Source organism: Nannospalax galili, unplaced genomic scaffold, assembly GCF_000622305.1.
Source record: "Nannospalax galili isolate Female #2095 unplaced genomic scaffold, S.galili_v1.0 scaffold632, whole genome shotgun sequence".
Taxonomy (NCBI): domain Eukaryota; kingdom Metazoa; phylum Chordata; class Mammalia; order Rodentia; family Spalacidae; genus Nannospalax; species Nannospalax galili.
Window position 1 is genome coordinate 1,223,908 of NW_008332816.1, and position 19,114 is coordinate 1,243,021.

The window sequence follows — 19,114 nt, forward strand, 5'->3', positions numbered from 1 at the left end:
TGGGGTGGGCAGGAGGGAACTGTGGGCCGTCCAAGCTTTGGGGCAAAGTTGGCACCAAAAGCCTCAGCTGGAAGGCACCTCCACTAGAACAGAGTTCCAGACACAGACTAGTAGCCACTGACTGGCTCTGACTGGCTCTGGCTTGTCCATTCCCAGAGCTCCACTCAGGAAGGTGCATTTTATTCCCTCTCCCCTCCCCTCCCGTCCCCTCCCCTTCTTCTCCTTTCTACACAGGTCTCACAAAGTCCTTTGGCTGCTGGACTTCCAGACCCATTCTGACCTAACCCTAGGCTTCTGTGGTTGCGTGTAGTCCACACCTAATATTAAGCTGTTGTAGGAATTTCCACAACCCCACATGCCAGTCACTGCAGATCATGGCCTCTGGCTTTGTGGACTTTGGCACAGGCTCTACCTAGATGACTCAGTTTTTTTCACCTACACAATGGAGGCATTAATAGCAACTAACTCATCAACAGACAGGGTTGAAAGAACCTGTCAGGTGTGCCTAGAGAGCATATTTCCTTGTTTATTTGTTGAGGCAGGGTCTCCCTGTAGCCCCGGCTGGCCTAGAACTGGCTATGTAGACCAGGCTGGCCTCTAGCTCACAAAGATCTACCTGCCTCTGCCTCCTCAGTGCTGAGTATTTAAAGGCGTGCACCACCACGCCTGGCTGTTTCCTTGTTTTGAGTAGGCTGTATAGCCTAGGCTAGCTTCAAATCTGCCACCCTCTTGCTTCCTCCTCCAGAGTCCTGAGACTACAGGTATGTACCAACCACATCCAGCTAGAGCAGCCTTGTGTAGAGTGAGAGCTCAATAGTTGCTTCCCTACCATCTTCCTAGGATGAGCCAGTCTGCCCTCGCCTCCTTCCAACTGACCTATAGTTTCTTCGACTTCATTGAGATCAGCCCAGGCAGAAGGTGCTTAAGGGTTTGTGAACCGTAAACTTGCTCCTCCCTCTCTTTCTCTGCCTTTGCCCATTTCCAGAGGAGGGGCCTCCCTGTGACTGGCTAAACCCTCTGTAAATTCTCTAGGCCTGGGCCAGTGAATGTGGGATGGGACCACTAGCCACTAGTGATCATTTAAATTTGAATAAATTAAAATAATTAAGTTAGATTAAAATTCCATTTGCTCAGCCTTGTTAGTGACATCCGAAGTGATTCACAGCCACGGGTGAATCTTGAACAGCGTAGCAGTCGATCCCACCCTTCCAGAAACTTCTAGCCAACAAGGTCCCTTCCTTCCTCATTCTTGGGGAGGGGTGGTCTCTCTGTACAGTCTTTTCTCTTTCTTCCCTTAGCATCATCCTGCCTGAATACATATCTAGTTCACATGTACTATTTACATAAAAACCAACCAAAAATCTTACAACTTAGTTTCCTTCATCTACAAAATTAGAAAGATGTGTCCATGTATCCTGTGTGCCATTAAAATTTACTCTGATGGCCGGGCATGGTGGAGCATGCCTTTAATGCCAGCACTCAGGAGGCAGAAGCAGGTGGATCTCTGTGAGATTGAGGCCAGCCTGGTTAGCATAGAGAGTTCCAGGCCAGCTGAGGTTACATGGAAACTCAGCCTCAAAAAAAAGGCCAAAAATAAGAAACACATGAAATGAAATAGTAGCAGACATATATCCAAACCAAGCAAAGAAACAGAAACCTTTCTCTGACCCTATCCACCCTTGTAGATACCTTATCTCTGCCCTGCCCTGCCCTGCCCTGCCCCGCCCCTCTCAGAGGATGTCCTTTCTTTTCTCTACACTCTTACACCTCTCCTGACCTCCTGACCACAATCGAACCTCTGCCTCCCCAGCCCTCCGGAGCCATTACCTACCCACACCCAGCACTCTCTTTTGAGTTGTCACTAGACCCTCTTAACCTTTGGCTTTGTTTTCCTTCACTGTTCTTGACTGCTTTTGAAAGTTAAGGCCAGATTGGTCCCCCTCAGCCACCTTGTTTTATCTTCTTCTATAGATTGGTGCAAAAAAGAATTGCGGTTTCAGATCTGAAATTTAAATAATTATAACTAGACTCAAATGCATCGTTATCAATCAGAATATGAACCATTACGATCACCACATTTTTGCCAATGAGAAGTAAGTTTGTTTATTCCCGTAGTGTAAAAATCTGAGCTTCTGATTTGATGAACTCTTGAAGAGTATTTTCTGTATGCTGCTTGTTGTAAAAGCATTTTCCCTGAAGAAAAAAAAAGTTGTTGAGATGCTTGAAGAAGTGGCTGTCGAAAACCTCATAGCCTAACTTATTCAACTATTTATTTATATTTTACTTTGTGTACTAGTGTTATGGCTGCATGTATGTAAGTGGACCCATGTCACGCAGCACCTGTGGAAGCCAGGAGAGAGCATTGGATCCCCTGGAACTGAAGTTATGGATGGTTGTTAGCTGCCCTGTGGGTGCTCAGATTCAAACCTGGGTCCTCTGCAAGAACAGCCAGTGCTCTTAACCACTGAGCCATCTCTCCAGTCCCTCAACTTTCTTTTTGGAGACAGTCTCACAAGGCTGGCTTGGAACTCGCTCTATAGGCCAGGCTAGCCTTGAACTCACAGAGAACCACCCGCCTCTGCGTCCTGTGTGCTGGGACTAAACGTGTGCGCCACCTCTCCTGGAGCATTCAGGCTTTGAAATATTGGTTTTGAGACCTGCAGTCAGGCGTTGTCATGGGGAAGGACAGAACCTTTTCCGATGATCACTGCCAGCTGCAGGTGATGCCATTTTTGGCGCGTCTCAGATGTACTGATTTCACTCGGATACAGCAAGCTACAGTGGATCAGACTAGCAGTAGGTCACCAAATTGTGACCCTGAGCTTTAAGGGGTACAAGTTTGGCTCTGGGAAGGGCTTTAAGCTTCTTTTCCATCCAACTACTGAGCTGGCCATTGCCAATTGCCCACTTTTTTTAAAATACGTTTTAAAATTTTATTTTTATTTTGTGGGTTTTACCTACCTGCATGTAAGTGCACTATATGTGTACAATGTGAACAGAAGTCAGAAGCAGGAGTCAGATCCCCTGAAACTGGAGTTACAGATGGTTGTTAACCTCCATGTGGGTGCTAGGAACCAAACCCTAGTCCTCTGCAAGAGCAGCCAGTGGTCTTAACTGCTGTGCTATCTCTCTAGCCCCATTTATAAAATCCATTTTTCAGTGCTTGCTACAATCCAACTGAGAAACATTTTGTTATTGTTCCATAGAGTAAGGGAGGAGGATAGTTTAAAAGACAATGTGTTTCTGATCAGTTTATGAGGCACCCATTTATCAAGCTTTTTCTGTTTGCTTCAAATTCCACATCACTGTTGAATGGCCTGCGTTGAGTTCATTGGCAACTTCTCTAGTAGCTGTAAGAGGATCAGCTTTGATGATTGTTCTCTATGGGTCGTTGACCATTTCTGATGGCTGGCACTGGGTTCCTCACCACCAATACTCTCGTCTCCTTCCCAGAGCTTCCTGAACAGCCACTGCACTTTATGTCCATTTAGTGTTCCTGGGTCAAACACATTGTTGATGCTACAAGCTGTCTCACTGCTTTCCATTCGAACTCAAATAAGAAAATCACTCTAATTTGCTTTTTCTCTAACACCACTTCCATAATATAAAATAAACAGCAAGTAATATCATTAGTAAAAAAGCATAAACTGAGAAATGTGGACAGAGGGCTGGAGAAGTGGCTCAGTAGTCAAGAGCACGTGTTGCTCTTGCAGAGAACCCCAGCTCAGTTCCCAGTACTTATGTCAGTCAGCTCACAACCACTGTAACTCCAGATCCAGCAGATCTGATGCTCTCTTCTGGTCTTTGTGGGCACCTGAACTCCTGTGCACATATCTACTCATAATTGAAATAGTAAATATTTTTTAGGAATGATGCATAACCACTGAGCCATCTCTCCAGCCCCCAGTCAATTATCTTTTATTTTTAAGTCTGTATTTATAAATGATCCCCAAATGAGCTGGGTGTAGTAGCATACACCTTTGATGCCAGCACTTGGGAGGTAGAGGCAGGTGGATTTCTCTGAGTTTGAGGCTATCCTGGTTTACAGGAACTCTAGTGAGTTCCAGGCCAGCTGGGGCTGCAGGGAGACCCTGTCTGAAAAAGACCAAAAACAAAAACAACAGCAACAAAATCAAAACCAACAACAACAAAACAAATGATCCCAAAATAAATTAAATGAGGAAAAAACCCTCTCCCACCCACGATTCATGGACCATTGTGGAAGGGGAGGCAGAAAGATTGTAAGAGCCAGGGTAGGTCCATGAACACAGGGAAGCAGAGGCTTTCAGGCCACTGGAAGCTTGTCATATGAACTTGTGGCAATGGTGGCATCGAGCACAGGACCCATGCCAACTCAATCAGACAGAGTGGAGTAAGGGAAATGGATGGCAGGTTGGCCTTAATCTGGGAACTATTAGAGATTGATTACTGCTGGGTGAGGGAGAGTAGGCCTTACCAATGCTCTCTAGATAGCCTGACTAGATGCCAGTGGATGAATTTGCATCAAAGGACATCTGGGCACAAATGTTTGACTGGATAGGACTTAAAAGGTGGGCGTGGTGGTGCACTCCTTTAATCCCAGCACTCAGGAGGCAGAGGCAGGTGGATCTCTGTGAGTTCAAGACCAGCCTGGTCTACATAGTGAGTTCCAGGACAGCTGGGCCTACAGGGAGACCCTGTCTCAAAAAGAGCAAAAAAAGAAAAAAATGGGAAAAAGCTAGTAACTCAAAATCTTTTCTCTGTGTCTCTCTGTCTCTCTAGCTTTCTTTATTTTGAGACTAGGTCTCATGTAATCCAGATTGGTCTTGAACTTGCTATGAGCCAAGGATGGCCTTGAGCTCCACTCCTCCTGCCTCTACCTCCTGAATACTGGGATTTCAAGCTTGTTGCCATCGTGCCTGGTTTTCCAAAATTCTCTCATCGCATCTCACTGTGTGTTTAAAGAACACTGTTTCTTTGAGCACAATCTATATGTGTGTTCCTCACTCAGAAGTGATTTTTTTCCCACCCAGGGAATTGGGCACCAATACCTGTACTGTGTTCTGACTGTCTCTGCCTCCTCAGACACTGAAATCCTCACCTCTAAGGGGAAGTCATTGACAGATCAGGTTATGAACTCCCCCCTCACAAATGGAAATTGTGTCCTCGTCAAAGAGATACCAGAGACTCCAGGGTCCCCTCCATCTTCTGAGGACCCAGCCAGAAGACCTGTGTGAGGTGCAACATCTTCTCATCATTCCCACATCTGCTGGTACCTGGATTGTACACTTCATCACTCCAGATCACTGAGAAATAAGTGCTCTGAGCCACCTGTGACACCTGCGAGCCTTGCACTGGGGAGGCTGGGGCAGGAGAGTCATAAATTCAAGGCCAGCCTGCACTACAGAGTGAGTTCAAGGCCCATTTCTTGATATTTTGTTATGGAAATGCAACACAAAAATCCTGGAAACATTTTTGGCATTCATTCTAAAGCGTGTGGGAGGTGTGCAGGACGATGCTATTGACCTCCACATAGGCACTGTGGCCCTTGTGTGCCCCTCACTGATCCATCATGCATACACACATTCACACATTCACACAGACATAAATATTTTTAAGACTTTTAGTTTTAATATTTTATTTATTATTTCATGTGTATGAGTGTATTGCCTCATATGTAAGTGCCCGTGGAGTTCAAAAGAGAGCATTGGATTTCCTGGAACTGGAGTTATAGATGGTTGTTAGCTGCCATGTGAGTTCTGGGAACCCAACCAGGATCCTCTGCAAGAGCAGCCACTGCTCTAAACCACTGAGACATCATCTCTCTAGCCCCTAAGATTCTTAATTTTAATGGAGGGTATGTACATGTGAGTGTGGGTGCCCACAGAGGTCAGAAGATGCCTGACTCCTGATCCCTCGGGGTTAGAGTTACAGGTGGTTGTGAGCCACACAATGTGGGTGCTAGGAACCCAACTTGAGTCCTCTGCAAGAGGAGTATGGACTCTTAACTGCTTAGCCATCTCCCCAACCTCATAAAGCCAGGCATGATGGCATGTGCCTGTAACCCCAGCTCTGGAGGAGTAGAGACAGATGGATCCCAGGGGCTTGCTGACTCACCAGACTATTCATATTTGTGAGCTCTGAATTCAGTCAGGGAAAAGACCTGTTTCAAAAAATTAAAAAGAAATAAAAAGAATTTTCCAGCCCCAAATGAAAACATATACAAGTAGAGAGGTCAGGTCTATATTTTAAAAGGACTCTGTCCAGGTCAGGAAGAGTATACCCCAAACAAACTTCAGGTGATGCATAAAATGGGGGTGGGATCAGACATCACTGGAGCCTTATTAATTAAAGATTCTCCTAGGAGAAAAAGATGTGTCACTAGCCTGAGTATCATTGAAAGTTACTTGCTAAAAATTAAAGAAACAAAAAACTTTTAAAAAAAGAAACAGAAGAGTATCAAACATATCTAAACTAAGCAAAGAAACAGAAACCTTTCTCTGACCCTACCCGTCCTGGTAGATACCCTATCTCTGCCCTTCCCTTCTCAGAGGGCTCCCTGAGCGGTGCTTGATCTTGCTTCTTCCCACTCTACCCTCTCAATCCAGCTCTTACCCAAACCCCCAACAGTCTTTACCCAACAAACACTTCTTACTGTGTTTTATTTTACATTATTGTCCTTGGCCTGTTTTGAGACCCATGGAAGTTGTGATGCCTCCTCGGCCACATCCTCTCCTTTCTCTGGCTGCTGCCTTGGCCTTGCCCAGGGTTTTAGTCCCTTTTCTTACCTCAAACATCACACTGCTCAGAGATTTTCCCATAGGCCCTGCCTTCCCACGTTTCCTTGGAGGGCACTGGCTAAATCATGTATGGGGTTCAGTGCAAACAGGAAGGTAGAGCTTCTTGCTCTAAATGATGAACTACAACTGGGTGACTTTTGAGTATTAAACCAAGCTCTGGGCCTTTCTGGACATGGAACCATGGGTGGCCTCTCACAAGGTGCATGTCTTGGTTACAGCCCCAACTTCTGCCAGGATGATCTGTGAGGGTTACTGCAGTACACAGAACAATCCCCACCAAATACATCCTTACACCTGACCGTGTGTGTGTGTGTGTGTGTGTGTGTGTGTGTGTGCGTGTTAATATACCCCACATGAGAGGAATTTACATGTGCACACTACCCCTGAACTTATGTGTGTTAGGTTCCTAAAATGGTGGCACAGCTCCCAACAACAGGTTCGAACTTAGCCCCGGGAAGTCCCTCTGCTTATTGGGACACCAACCAATCCTCAGCTAAACTGCCCAGCCTACGTCATGGAAAGTTACCCAACCACCTAACTGCCTATAAAAGATGTCTGGCTTCCCCTGCTTGCTGCTGTTTCTCTACTCCCCAAGAGGCAGCCCAGTGGTCTGTTTGCTCTCAAATGAACTGCTGCCCTGTCCCCTTGGAGTTGTCCTGGACGGTGGTCTTCACTGCTCTGTGTCCGTACAATGTGTATTCGTTTGATTTCTGCTGCTGCGATGAAACACGGAGCCAAAGCAACTTGGAAAGGAGAGGGTTTACCTGGCTTGCAGGTTACAGCCCACTATGGAGGGAAGCCAAGGCAGGAACTGAAGGCAGGAACTGAAGCAGAGACCGTGGAGGAACGCTGCTCACTGGCTTGCTCCCCTTGGCTTGCTCAGCTACATTTCCTATACAGCCCAAGCCCATCTGTCCAGGGATGGCATTGTCCACACTGAGCTATACCACCCCCATCCCCCTTTTAAAATTTTTTTCTGACAGGATGTCACTAAGTTCCCAAGTTGACCTTGAACTTTCTGTGTAACCCATTAGAATTTGAACTTCCTCTAGCTGCAGCATCCTGGATAGCTGGCCCAGCAGGCCCAGCTGGGAATGCATTTGTAAAGATGTTAACATCTACAATCCATGGGCTCTATGAAAAGAAGCTACCCTTGATAGATAACGTGGTAGAGCCTCATCCAATCCTGCCAAAGGGCTCAGAAACAAAACAGAACTCCTTATGAGAAGAAATCCCACCTCTACCATGTCTTGGAGCCAGCCTGCCCCGCATACTCTAGCCCTGCCAAACCCCACAATCCTGCAACTCATGTATTTAAAATAAATTTCTTTCTATGTTATATGTCTTAAAAATATTTTATTATTTTTATGTGTATGAGTGTATTGTCTGTATGTAGTAAGTGTACCCATGTCATGCAATGCCCTCAGAGGTCAGAAGAGAGAATCGAATTCCCCTGGAACTGGAGTTATGGATGGTTGATAACCACCATGTGGGTGTTGGGAGTTGAACCCAGGTCCTCTGCAAGAGCAGCCAGTCCTCTTGCTGAGCCATCTCTCCAGTTCCCTAATTTATATATCTTAACAAATATAAGTGTAAGAAGCATCACAATGTTCTTGAAATGCAAAAAGCATACACATCTAGAATAGTAACTCTGTAAAATCATAAAGAAGATGACTGGTTTCTAGGGGCTGGGGAGAGAGGGAATGGAAAGTGACTGCCTACTGGACTTTCCTTTGGGGTGGTGGTGGCACAATAATGTAAACATACCAAATGCCACTGAACTATACAGTTTAAAATTGGCTTTATGTGAATTTCATATGAAGACACATCTAATAATTTATGATGTAGGTATATTATTCATCTCAGTGACTGAGCTTGGGGTGAAGAGGCTTCCTTACTTCCCTCAAACTTTGCTTTCAGGTTGAAAGCAGTCTGTTCTAGCCCAATCCTATGTGGATCTCAGGGTGGGAACTTTCTGATATCTGTCCCTGCCTGGTTACTGTGGCCCTCATGACCTCTAAGCTCCCAGTGAGTTTCTTTTAAATTAACATGCAATAACGGGCTTCATTATGACACTTTCACACATGTTTACTATGTATTTTGCTCTTACCCCCATTATCCTCACTTATCCCCCCTCCCCCCTCCCCTGTTGGGCCCCTTACGCCTCCCACCAGGACCCCTTTCACAGCTTACATTTATATATGGCACTTCTCTTCCATCCCAAACCCCAGCCTCCCATCTGGGTCTCCCCGTCCCTCTCCACTGACCCAGCCTCCTCGCTGGGTCCCCCTCCCCACACCCTCAGGTGTACAAGCCTGTCATCACAGCTATCCATGACGCTGAGGGGGGACAAGAAATGAAAAACCTAAAAGACCTATAGAGCAAGTTCAAGGTCAGCCTGGGCAATGTAATGTGACCCTGTCTGAAAGTTTTAAGAAAAGGAAAATAAGGATGGGTGGAGGTGTGCAGAGATATAGCTCAGTGCTTGCTTAACATGTGGGGGTCAGGGGGGACTGGGTTCTACTACCACCAAATAAAACAAACAGTACATTGAGGGGCTGGGGAGCTGGATCAGAGGTTAAGAACACTGGCTGCTCTAGCAGAGGACCCGGGTTCAGTTCCCAGCACCCGCACGGTGGCTAACAACCATCTGTGACTCCAGTTCCAGGGGATCTGATGTTCCCTTCTGACCTCTGAGGGCATTGCATGACATGGGTGCACTTACACAGATGTAGGCAATACACTCACACACACAAAATAAAAGTAATAAATATTTTAAAAAACCAATGGATTGAAAATGGCAGATAGATGATGGATAGATGGACAGACAGACAGATATTAAATCTAGATTGGGCAACTGATAGAAAATATGTAGCATTTGTCTCTCTGAGTCTGACTTACTTTGTTTAACATGATAATCTCCAGTCCTATTAGTTTCCCAGTAAATGATGTGATTGTGTTTTCCTTTAAGGCAGCACAAAACTCCATGATTATCTATATCTATATCTATATCTATATATCTATATCTATATATCTATATCTATATCTATAGCTGTATGATGTTTCTTTTTTCATTCACTGATGGCATCTCGGCCAATTGTATAACCTGGCTATTGTGTAAACACAGGGGCTGTCAGGTGCACCTGCAGTAGTAGGCTGGCTTAGATCCTAGTGGCTTTCAAGTCGGCCTCTCCGAGCCAGCCAAAGTCCACTCTCACCTGCTTAGCTGTGTGCCCTGTGCTCCACTTGGTCTCTGCCTTCCTGTCATGTGTTCCCTCCTCCCCTGGGCTCTACAAGTCCCCACTGGCCCTCCAGTGCAGCTCAAGGGGCTTCCTCAGTCCCTCTGAAACTGGGTCCCCTCCAGCCCCAAAGCCCAGACCCAGCCTTCAGACCTAGCCTCAGCTCCTATTGGTCTCTCCTTCTCTCTCCACTAAACCAGCTTCCCATCTGGGTCTCCCCCTGCTTCACTATTGACTAACCACTCACCTGAACCTCAACTTCCCTCTGACTGGCCCAGCCTCCCATCTAAGCCTCCTTGTTTTTCTCCATTGATTCAATCCCCACTGGGGTAGCCCGATCCCATTCCATCGACTCAGTCTCCCACCTGGTGTCCCCCTCACCCTCAGAGTAAGCCAACTTTCTGGAGACTGCTTCCTGCCCCACACCTCAGTTACACACACACACACACACACACACACACACACGCCCACGCACTGGCTTTAGCGGAATGCTCCTAATACTCAAATCTGTTTTATCTTCACCACAGACACAGGTGTTTAAAGTGCTATAAGGGCCTTTCTTTGGAGGGTAGCTGCAGGCAGGAACATTTATCTGGGGGACCCTCCAGGGGCTCTCTCAGACCACCTCATCCTCCAGTGGGACTTGAGTTCTCTCCCTTCCCGCTTCCTCTCTTCCCCCTCTCTCCCTGTCTCCTCACTCATCCCTTTACACACACACACACACACACACACACACACACACACACACACAGCCCCCAACAGCTGCAATCTGGAAGAAATTACTCTTCCAAACAACCAGACTTCCCAGATTTCAGGAAATTCCAAGCTGGGCGGGGGAGGAGCCGGGCTGGGGGGCCTCGGTCCATCCCCCAAGCTCTGCCCCTGCTTCATGCACACCCAGTCCTGGCCTCCTCCTGCCCCCACAATCAGCCCAAAGGGGCCTCAGCTTTTCAACCCCGTCAAGGCTTTCTAGTCCTTTAAATCCTACAGGCAAACTTTTGGGGGATAAAGGAAGCTGGGAGGGGCCTATGGCTTAACCCTCTCATCCCAAGACAAGGAACAGATCAACTAGGCTTACTGGGCGGTGACTCTGCGCTCTGCTTGGATGTCTACCATGGCCCCCGAGAGGGGCTGACGAGTCTATCCCGGTGCAGGTAAAGAAGAGACCCCAGCCAGGGCGGGTCAGGAGTCACTTTGGACCTCTGGATCTGTGGGAGGAGGACTGGGGTCTGGACCCCTGGGTCTGAGGGAGGAGGGCTGGGGCCTGGATCTCTGGGTCTGAGGGAGGAGGGCTGGGGTCTGGACCCCTGGGTCTGGGGGATGAGGGCTGGGGCCTGGATCCCTGGGTCTGAGGGAGGAGGGCTGGGGTCTGGACCCCTGGGTCTGAGGGAGGAGGCCTGGGGTATGGACCCCTGGATCTGAGGGAGAAGGGCTGGGGTCTGGACCCCTGGGTCTGAGGGAGGAGGGCTAGAGTCTAGACCCCTGGGTGTAAGGGAGGAGAATGGGGTCTGGACTCCTGGGTCTGAGGGAGGAGGGTTAGAATCTGGACCCCTGGGTCTGAGAGAAGAGGGTTAGAATCTGGACCCCTGGGTCTGAGAGAAGAGGGTTAGAATCTGGACCCCTGGGTGTGAGGGAGAAGGCTGGGGTCTGAACTCCTGGGTCTGAGGGAGGAGAGTTAGAATCTGGACCCCTGGGTCTGAGGGAGGAGGCTGGGGTCTGGACCCCTAGGACTGAGGGAGGACAGAAGAAACCCATGAAAACAAGAGAACTAGGAGGTCCAGCTCCTGGGACCCAAGAGCACAGGCTAAGATTGAGGAGGAGGCACCCTGGATTCCCCTACAGGTTGGGCATGACGCTTTCTTTGCCAGGTGAGATCCCGCCCGAAGGAAGAAGGAAGGAGAGGGCCTGGGACTAGGCAGGAGGCCGAGGCCAGGCTGGGAGGGGCCGCAGCTTGAGCTCAGCTCAGTCAGGACCGCGAGGTAAGTGGCTGTGGTGGGCAAGGGTCTTCTAGGTTTCAACCAGGGGAAAGAGAGACAGACTGTAGGTGGGGGGAGAGCCCAGAGTCACTGATGTCCCTGATGCAGCCACGTAGCTTCAGGAAGTGCTCTGCCAGTCCTAAGAGCCCAAAGGGTCTCACAGCCCCGGGTGGGGGGGGGCCGGATCCCTTTGCCAGGTCTGGACCCCACCCACCTCCAGTCTGAGAACCCGTCCAGCCAGCTTTGGAACTGGTTGTTATTTCCGTCCTGGCAGGGCTGGGGCTGGAAGAGGACAGAGGTGAACCAGCTGTGCCCCCCACCCCTGCAGCTGGAGCTGTGACCCTGCCTAGGCAGGAAAGAGAGTGGAAGAGGCCAGAGTTGGTCTGCTTATCTGAGATTGTGGCGTCGGGGCAGGCCTGGGACCCCTTCGAGCGGCTGCCTCCCGCCTGCTTTACTTTGGTCCCTAACAACAGTCCCTCTGTACAAGCCTGGCGAATGACGAACTTTTTCCAAGAATGACCGCACTGCATTGAGTGCAACCAGCCCTGCAGCGGGCAGATTAGAGTTTACAGCTGTGTGCAAGAAACCCCTAGGCTGGAGGGAGGAGTGACTCGCCCAAGGTCTCAGAGCAAGGCAGGAGACAAAAGGGCATTCAATAGCTCTCTCTCTCTCTCTCATTCGTTTATGTGTAAGTGTGGGAGCCCAGAACAGAGTAGGAAATCCTGGGTATTCAATATGTATATATTTTTATTGAATTTTTGTGCATTTCACACAATACATCCTAATGATACTTATACCTCCTATCTGCACCCACCCAGAGCCCCCCAACAGATTTCATACATTCTGTCATAGATGTTAAGGCCTATTGACTCAAGTTAGTGTGCCCAGAGTTCTTCTGTTAGCCCACCTGGCTTCCAGCAAGCTCTAACAATCCTCCTGCCCTGAGCTCCCACAAGCCACACCAGGCTTTTTAAAGTGTGTGTTGGGGATTCAAACTTAGGTCCTCAGGCTTGTGCAGCAAGTGCTCCTACACTCTGAAACATCTTCCCAGCCCCCAAAGCTCATTAGTTTGTTTGATTTTTGAGACAGGGAATGCAGCCCTGGCTGGCCTGGAATTCACTGTGTAGACCAGGGTGGCCTCAAACTCAAACAGATCTGCCTTTTTCTGCTTCTCACTGGGACTGAAGGCATCCTCTACCACATCTGCCTCCCCAAAGCTCTTTTTAACTCATATGTTTCCTCATGCAGAACAGAGAAGATAAACAAAGACAGTTAGGATTGTAAGGCAATCCCTAGCTTTTATATCAAGCTAACATATCTTTTTTTTTTCTTTATATGTAGCCCACCTGCTGTGGGCAGCTATGAACTGTGTAATATCTACTTTATACTTTTCCACTCTGGGCTCTAAGTCCTTTCCTGAGAATTTGCTTCTGTATGACCCAGGGTCAGTTGTTGAACCTTTCTGTTTTGTACCACTTAAAATGAGAGAGAGAAAGGGAGAGAGGGGGTTAGAATTATCATCTTCCCCTCCTTGGGTTGTTCTGAGGATTATATTAGTTTGTGCATTCACATGAGGTAGTGAGATCAGTGCTCAGCCAGAAATAAAAGTGTTTGGGGAATTAAATATGTGTCATGCATGTATTCTCTGACATCATCTAACACATAAGGTTCTACTGTAGCTTTTCAGGGAGTAAATTCAGGATAAAGGTGAAAAAGCTAGTCAGGATCCCACAAGAAAGAAATGACAAAATTGAAGTCTCAGCATGTGTAATGCCACACGCCATAATCTTAGCTGAGCCTTAGTGGTGAGGGCCTATTATCCCAGATTCTCAGGACTGGTGGCCGAGGCAGGAAAATGAAAAGCTCAAGGCCTTTTCTGGGCTACAGAGTAAATTCAAAACCAGCCTGGGCAATTTAATGAGACCATCTCAAAAGGTTAAAAAAAAAACACAATCCCAGGGGGCTGGAGCAATAACTCCATGGTTAAGAGCACTGGCTGCTCTTGTAGAGGACTTGGGTTCTGTTCCCAGGACCCACATTGTGGCTAACAATCATTTGTAAGTCCAGTTTCAGGGGATCTGATGCCCTCTTCTGGTCTCCTTGGGCACTGCACATCACAGGTGCATTTATATGCATATAGCAATACACTCATACACATAAAATTTATGTACCACAACCATCCCTCAAAAAAAAAAAAAGGCAATGTAGCTCAAGAGCAGAATGGTTCCCTAGAGTCCACCAGGAGGAGCTGATGGCATGGTTTGGTGACAGACTCCCTCCCTAGATAGACTCCACCAGCTAGGAGCTGGGAACAGGGCTCAATGGTAGAAAGAGGGGTATGAAGCCCTGTGTTCCACCCCCAGCACTGCAACAAAAGGGGGTAGGAATCTAGTTAACATTTGCTTATTGAATGTTATAATTTGCTGTGTACTGAGATTTTTATGGGCAACATCTCACCAACTGTTGCAAAAAACAAAAAATCTATGGTGCAGTCTACTAGTATTCCATTTCCCCAGGTTAGGAAAGAAGGTTGGGAAGGCCACTTAACTTACCCAAAGCCACACAACAATGGCCCCAGCGAGACCTAAACCTGGGAGGTACTGATTTTCTGACTTCCACTGCTTTTCACTTCTAACTCACTGCAGAGCAGGTGCTGCGCTGAAGAGTATTACTTGCTCCTAGAGGGGATTTTTATGTTACATTGTGGACCAAGATTCACTAGTGAGGAGGCTGGAGAGATGGCTCAGTAGTTAAGAGTACTGGCTGCTCTTGCAGAGGGCTAGGGTTTGGTTCCCAGCACCCACATGGAGGTTAACAATCGTCTGTAACTCCAGGTCCAGGGGATCCGACATCCTCTACTGGCCTCTGTGGGTTTGCATATGCATGGTGCACTTACATGCAGACAAATTGCTCCTATACATAAAACTTAACAAAATTAAAGGAATCACTAATGAAGGGCTGGAGAGATGGCTCAGCAGTTAAGAGCACTGGCTGCTCTTGCAAAGGAGCTGGGTTTAGTTTCCAGCAGGTAAAAACACTCATACACATAAAGATAAATAAAATTAAAAAATTACTGAGTCAAACTCAACGTTTAAAAACAAAATACATCAAAATATGAACTATCAGAACACCTGCTACATTGTTAAGGACAAGCCTTAGTTCATAAAAATTGTTGTTTCCATTATAGGGAAAGGAGGGGTAGCGATTGTGTGCCAAGATACAATAAAAATGGATTTACTCACCTAGGTTAAGGTCAGAGCAATTTGATCAGCACTCAGAACTGGTAAATCAAGACTGATTTCAGAGCTTCCCATATAGCACAGGGTTGTAATCTCAGTGTTTGGAAAGCTGAGGCAGGAGGATTGCCAGGAGATCCTTTCTCAAAAACAAAACAAACAGATAACAACAAAACCTCCCCCAAAGAAACAACCAAACAAATATTGGTTTGAACTAGGTCTTGTGGCCAGGCCTGTAATCCAAGCTACTCAGGAGGGTGAGGCAGGAGAATCACAAAGTTCAAGGTCTGCCTGGGCTACAGAGTGAGTTCAAGGCCAATCTGGACAACTTAGTGAGATCTTGTCTCAAAATGAAAAGTAAAAAGAGGGCTGGGGATGTAGCTCAGTGGTAGATTGCTTGCTTAATATGCCTGAGACCCTGCTCCCTAGGGAGCAGAGGGGAAAACATGTAGTGTGTGTGTATGCATGCATTAGATGGTCCTCGGGCTATCTTATTATTATTATCTAATTATTATTTTGAATGGTTTTGGCTGTACATTGTGCCTACATTATCACAGATACTTTCCAGGGTGCCAGTTACTGAAAAGAACAGTGCTGGCTGCTTTACTTTCCCTTTATAGTTTTACCAAATCTAATCTTTGTTCTGCAGGTATTGTTTGAGTGACACAGCTTTTCCTTTCCCCAACACTAGCCCTAGCAATTGGGCTGACAGTATTAAAAACATAGTTTCCCTTTCAAGTAAGCATTTCTGTGTGCTCTGTAAGGGATTCATAGCGTCATTTTACCCATTGTACAAGGACAGGAAACAAAAAGATTAATTCATGGAGATCTACATAACTGGCAAAGGGTGGAGCTCTGATAGAAATAGAAACAAGAACTCTCATAGCCTCAATGGCTGTTACAAGTACAGAGTCATCAAAGTCCCCCCGACAAGTTCCACAGAAGGATCAAGTTCCAGGATGTGGGCGGAGGCTGCCTGGGTTTCTATTGACTGTCCAGTCAGGTGAAGTGATCTGGCAATAGTGCACCTGGTTTAAAATGGCAGCTGCAAAGTATGCCATTCGTGATAGTTTTGGGGTGTGTGTGTGTGTGTGTGTGTGTGTGTGTCTGTCTGTCTGTGTGACATTTACAGTACCTACAGAGGACAGAAAACAGCATCAGATCCCCCTGGAGCTGGAGTTGTGAGCCATCCAACATGGGTGCTGGGATCCAAACTTTTGAAAGAGCAACAAACACTCTTTTTTTTTTTTTTTTTTTTTTTTTTTTCCTTTTCCCCTGAGACAGCATCTTCCTGTAGCCACAGCAGGGCTTGGAACTCACTATGTAGACCAGGCTAGCCTCGATCTCAGGGAGATTCACCTGCCTCTGCCTCCCGGCTGCTGGGATTAAAGGCTGTGTCACTACACCCAGCTCCAGCACACATTCTAACCACTGAGACATCTCTCCAGCCTTCCATTCCTGCAAAATTTTAACATATGGGACATTTACTTCATTTTGTGTTTTAAAATATATGAAATGTTGTACTGTTGGGTCATGGTCTCCCAAGAGCAAATGATTTTAATTATAAAAAGCTCTGTAAATATACAGCTCCCATGGACCACCCCAAACCTCCCAAATTAGAACCTTCATGCAGGTCTGTTTTGTGTTTTTTAAAATTATTTTGTTATCTTCATTTCGTGTGTACAAATGTATTGCCTGCATGTGTGTAAGTGCAACCATGTAGTGCAATGCCCATGGAGGTCAGAAGGCACTAGATCCCTTGGAACTGGATTTACAAGTGGTTGTTAGCCACCTTGTGGGTGCTGGAAATCGAACCCCTGTCCTCTACAACAGTAGCCAGTGCTCTTAACCACTGAGCAATCTCTCCAGCCCTTCTGTTGCGATTTTTGTCCATGCTCCATAGATCCTTCCTGCACTATCTCTCTCTCCTTTGCCCCCCCCCACCGGCCCCCGTGTGCGTGTGTTTCAAGAGGGCCTGGTTGGCCCTAGACCTGTGCCCTGGGGCACTTCCTAAACAGTCTGCCAGGTTGGCACAAGGTAGTTTCCTGGTACCTGGAATATGGGAAGACTCAAATATTAGTTATTGGAGGTGATCCACATAGTATTGTGGACATGTTAGACTGGGGAACGCTTGAATCTAATCTGAGTTTTGAGTTCAGAAGTTGTAATTTTGGGCCCTTTCAGAGCCTCAATTTTACCATTTGTCAACTGGGAATAATCCCACCAGAGCTACACCTTATCAGAACATTCTTGGAGATAGCTGTGTGGCTGGCTAGGTGAGTCTGGAACACAGCCCCGGGTGAGGCTGTGCTAATGCGCCTGTACACCCGCAGATGCCGGTGCTGAAGCAGGTGGGTCCTGCACAGCCCAAGAAGCGACTGGAGCGTGGGGCACTGTCCATCTCCGCACCACTCGGAGACTTCAGGCACACGCTGCACGTGGGACGCAGCGGCGACGCCTTCGGGGACACCTCGTTTCTGAGCCGCCACGGGGGCGGCCCACCCCCCGAGCCCAGCGCACCACCCGCCCAGGCCCCGCGTTCGGCCCCTCCGCCTGCAGTTCCTCAGCCCCCGACGCCTGGTCTCTGTGTGCCTGCACCTGCCGACCCGCTGCTGTCCTTCCACCTGGACCTGGGCCCCTCCATGCTGGACGCAGTCCTGGGCGTCATGGACGCGGAACGCGCAGAGGCTAAGGCTGCCAAGCCCCATGGGGACGCCCACCCTGGGACGCAGCACTCCAGGGCCCGCTGCTGCCCCAGTGCTGACCTCCAGCTGGACAAGGTCATTGGCCTGTAGTGTCCTGATTCCCACAACCCTCCCGCCCAGCACCCCACTTTTGTACACATAAATGGCCGAGGTTTGCGCCCTGGGTTCTGTCTGTTCACTTTACGCGGGAAGGGGTCCGGTAGGAGGACGATGATGGGGTTCCACCAACTTCAAGGGCCAAGTGGTTCTCTTGAGGTATGGAATGGTGAAGTGCTGTTCCTTTAAGGCTACTGGGAGCCTGGCCATGTAGTGCCCCTCCCAGGGAGTGGGGGTCTCGCACCTGGCCACTCTCACTGCTTCATTCATTCGTCAAATGTTGACACAGTGTCGCAGCCAGCCGGACAAGGTCCAGACTCCGCGGCCAACTCAGCGTCACAAAGGCTAGAATGCGGCCTGGAGAGCCACGGGCACCTGGTGGAGCGCATCCCAGGTGGACTCTGCCTGGGCGGAGTCACTTTTTCTCTGGGAGCAGCCGCAGAGGGCAGTGGTTGGGGACCCCTTTAGGACCACAAGGGGGGCGTGGTCCTGGTGGGGAGGCCTTCTTGTCCAGCCACAAGTGTGTCTGTCCGCCTGCGGCGGCTGTTGCGTCACAAATCTGAGCACAAAGTTCAGCCTGAGCCTCCAGGCGTTCAGGATTTTTAACATCAGAGAGGGCCAGGGATGCCCACGCCGACAGCAAGAACTGAGGGCGGAGCCGGGCTCTCCAAGGTTCCTAGAGGGGAGGAACCTCGGATGTTAACGGCTTGGCTGGGAGTGAGCTAGTTTAGGTCCTTGGAGCGGCGAGACGCGAGGAAATTAACAGGCGGGAATCCCGCGTTGTAAGGTTCTTTAAAGTCTCCAGGGGGCCGACTAGGGACAGAAGCAAGACCTTTAAACCCGGTCCCCATAGCCACACACAAGTAAACCTACGTAATGGTGACAAGGCCAGTAAGGCCAATGAGGGGCGGGGCATCTGTAAAGCGGTTGGACGGGGATGGAGCCAAGCTACCGTTCCCTAGAAACGCGGGAAATATAAAGAACTTGGTGGGGGACAGGACCCGGCATCTTGGGGCATCTGCTCTTTGAAGCGAGGCATGTATTCTTTAATTGAATGGGTGGGTGGGGGGGCACCACGCTCTT

General features: G+C 48.3%; 1 protein-coding gene across 1 annotated transcript; it reads left to right on the plus strand.

Annotated features, from left to right (window-relative positions):
* Window positions 1–10,849: 10,849 nt before the first annotated feature.
* On the plus strand, window positions 10,850–18,098 carry Cdc42ep5 (CDC42 effector protein 5). The gene is made up of 3 exons (XM_008827758.3): window positions 10,850–11,172; window positions 11,887–11,997; window positions 17,564–18,098. Exon 3 carries the CDS (start codon window positions 17,564–17,566, stop codon window positions 18,023–18,025), a length of 462 nt encoding a protein of 153 aa, XP_008825980.1. The 5' UTR covers window positions 10,850–11,172; window positions 11,887–11,997; the 3' UTR covers window positions 18,026–18,098.
* Window positions 18,099–19,114: the final 1,016 nt, after the last annotated feature.

Bases quoted from the DNA above. Each gene is read 5' to 3' on its own strand.
- Cdc42ep5 (XM_008827758.3), top strand. From the start codon at position 17,564: ATGCCGGTGCTGAAGCAGGTGGGTCCTGCACAGCCCAAGAAGCGACTG.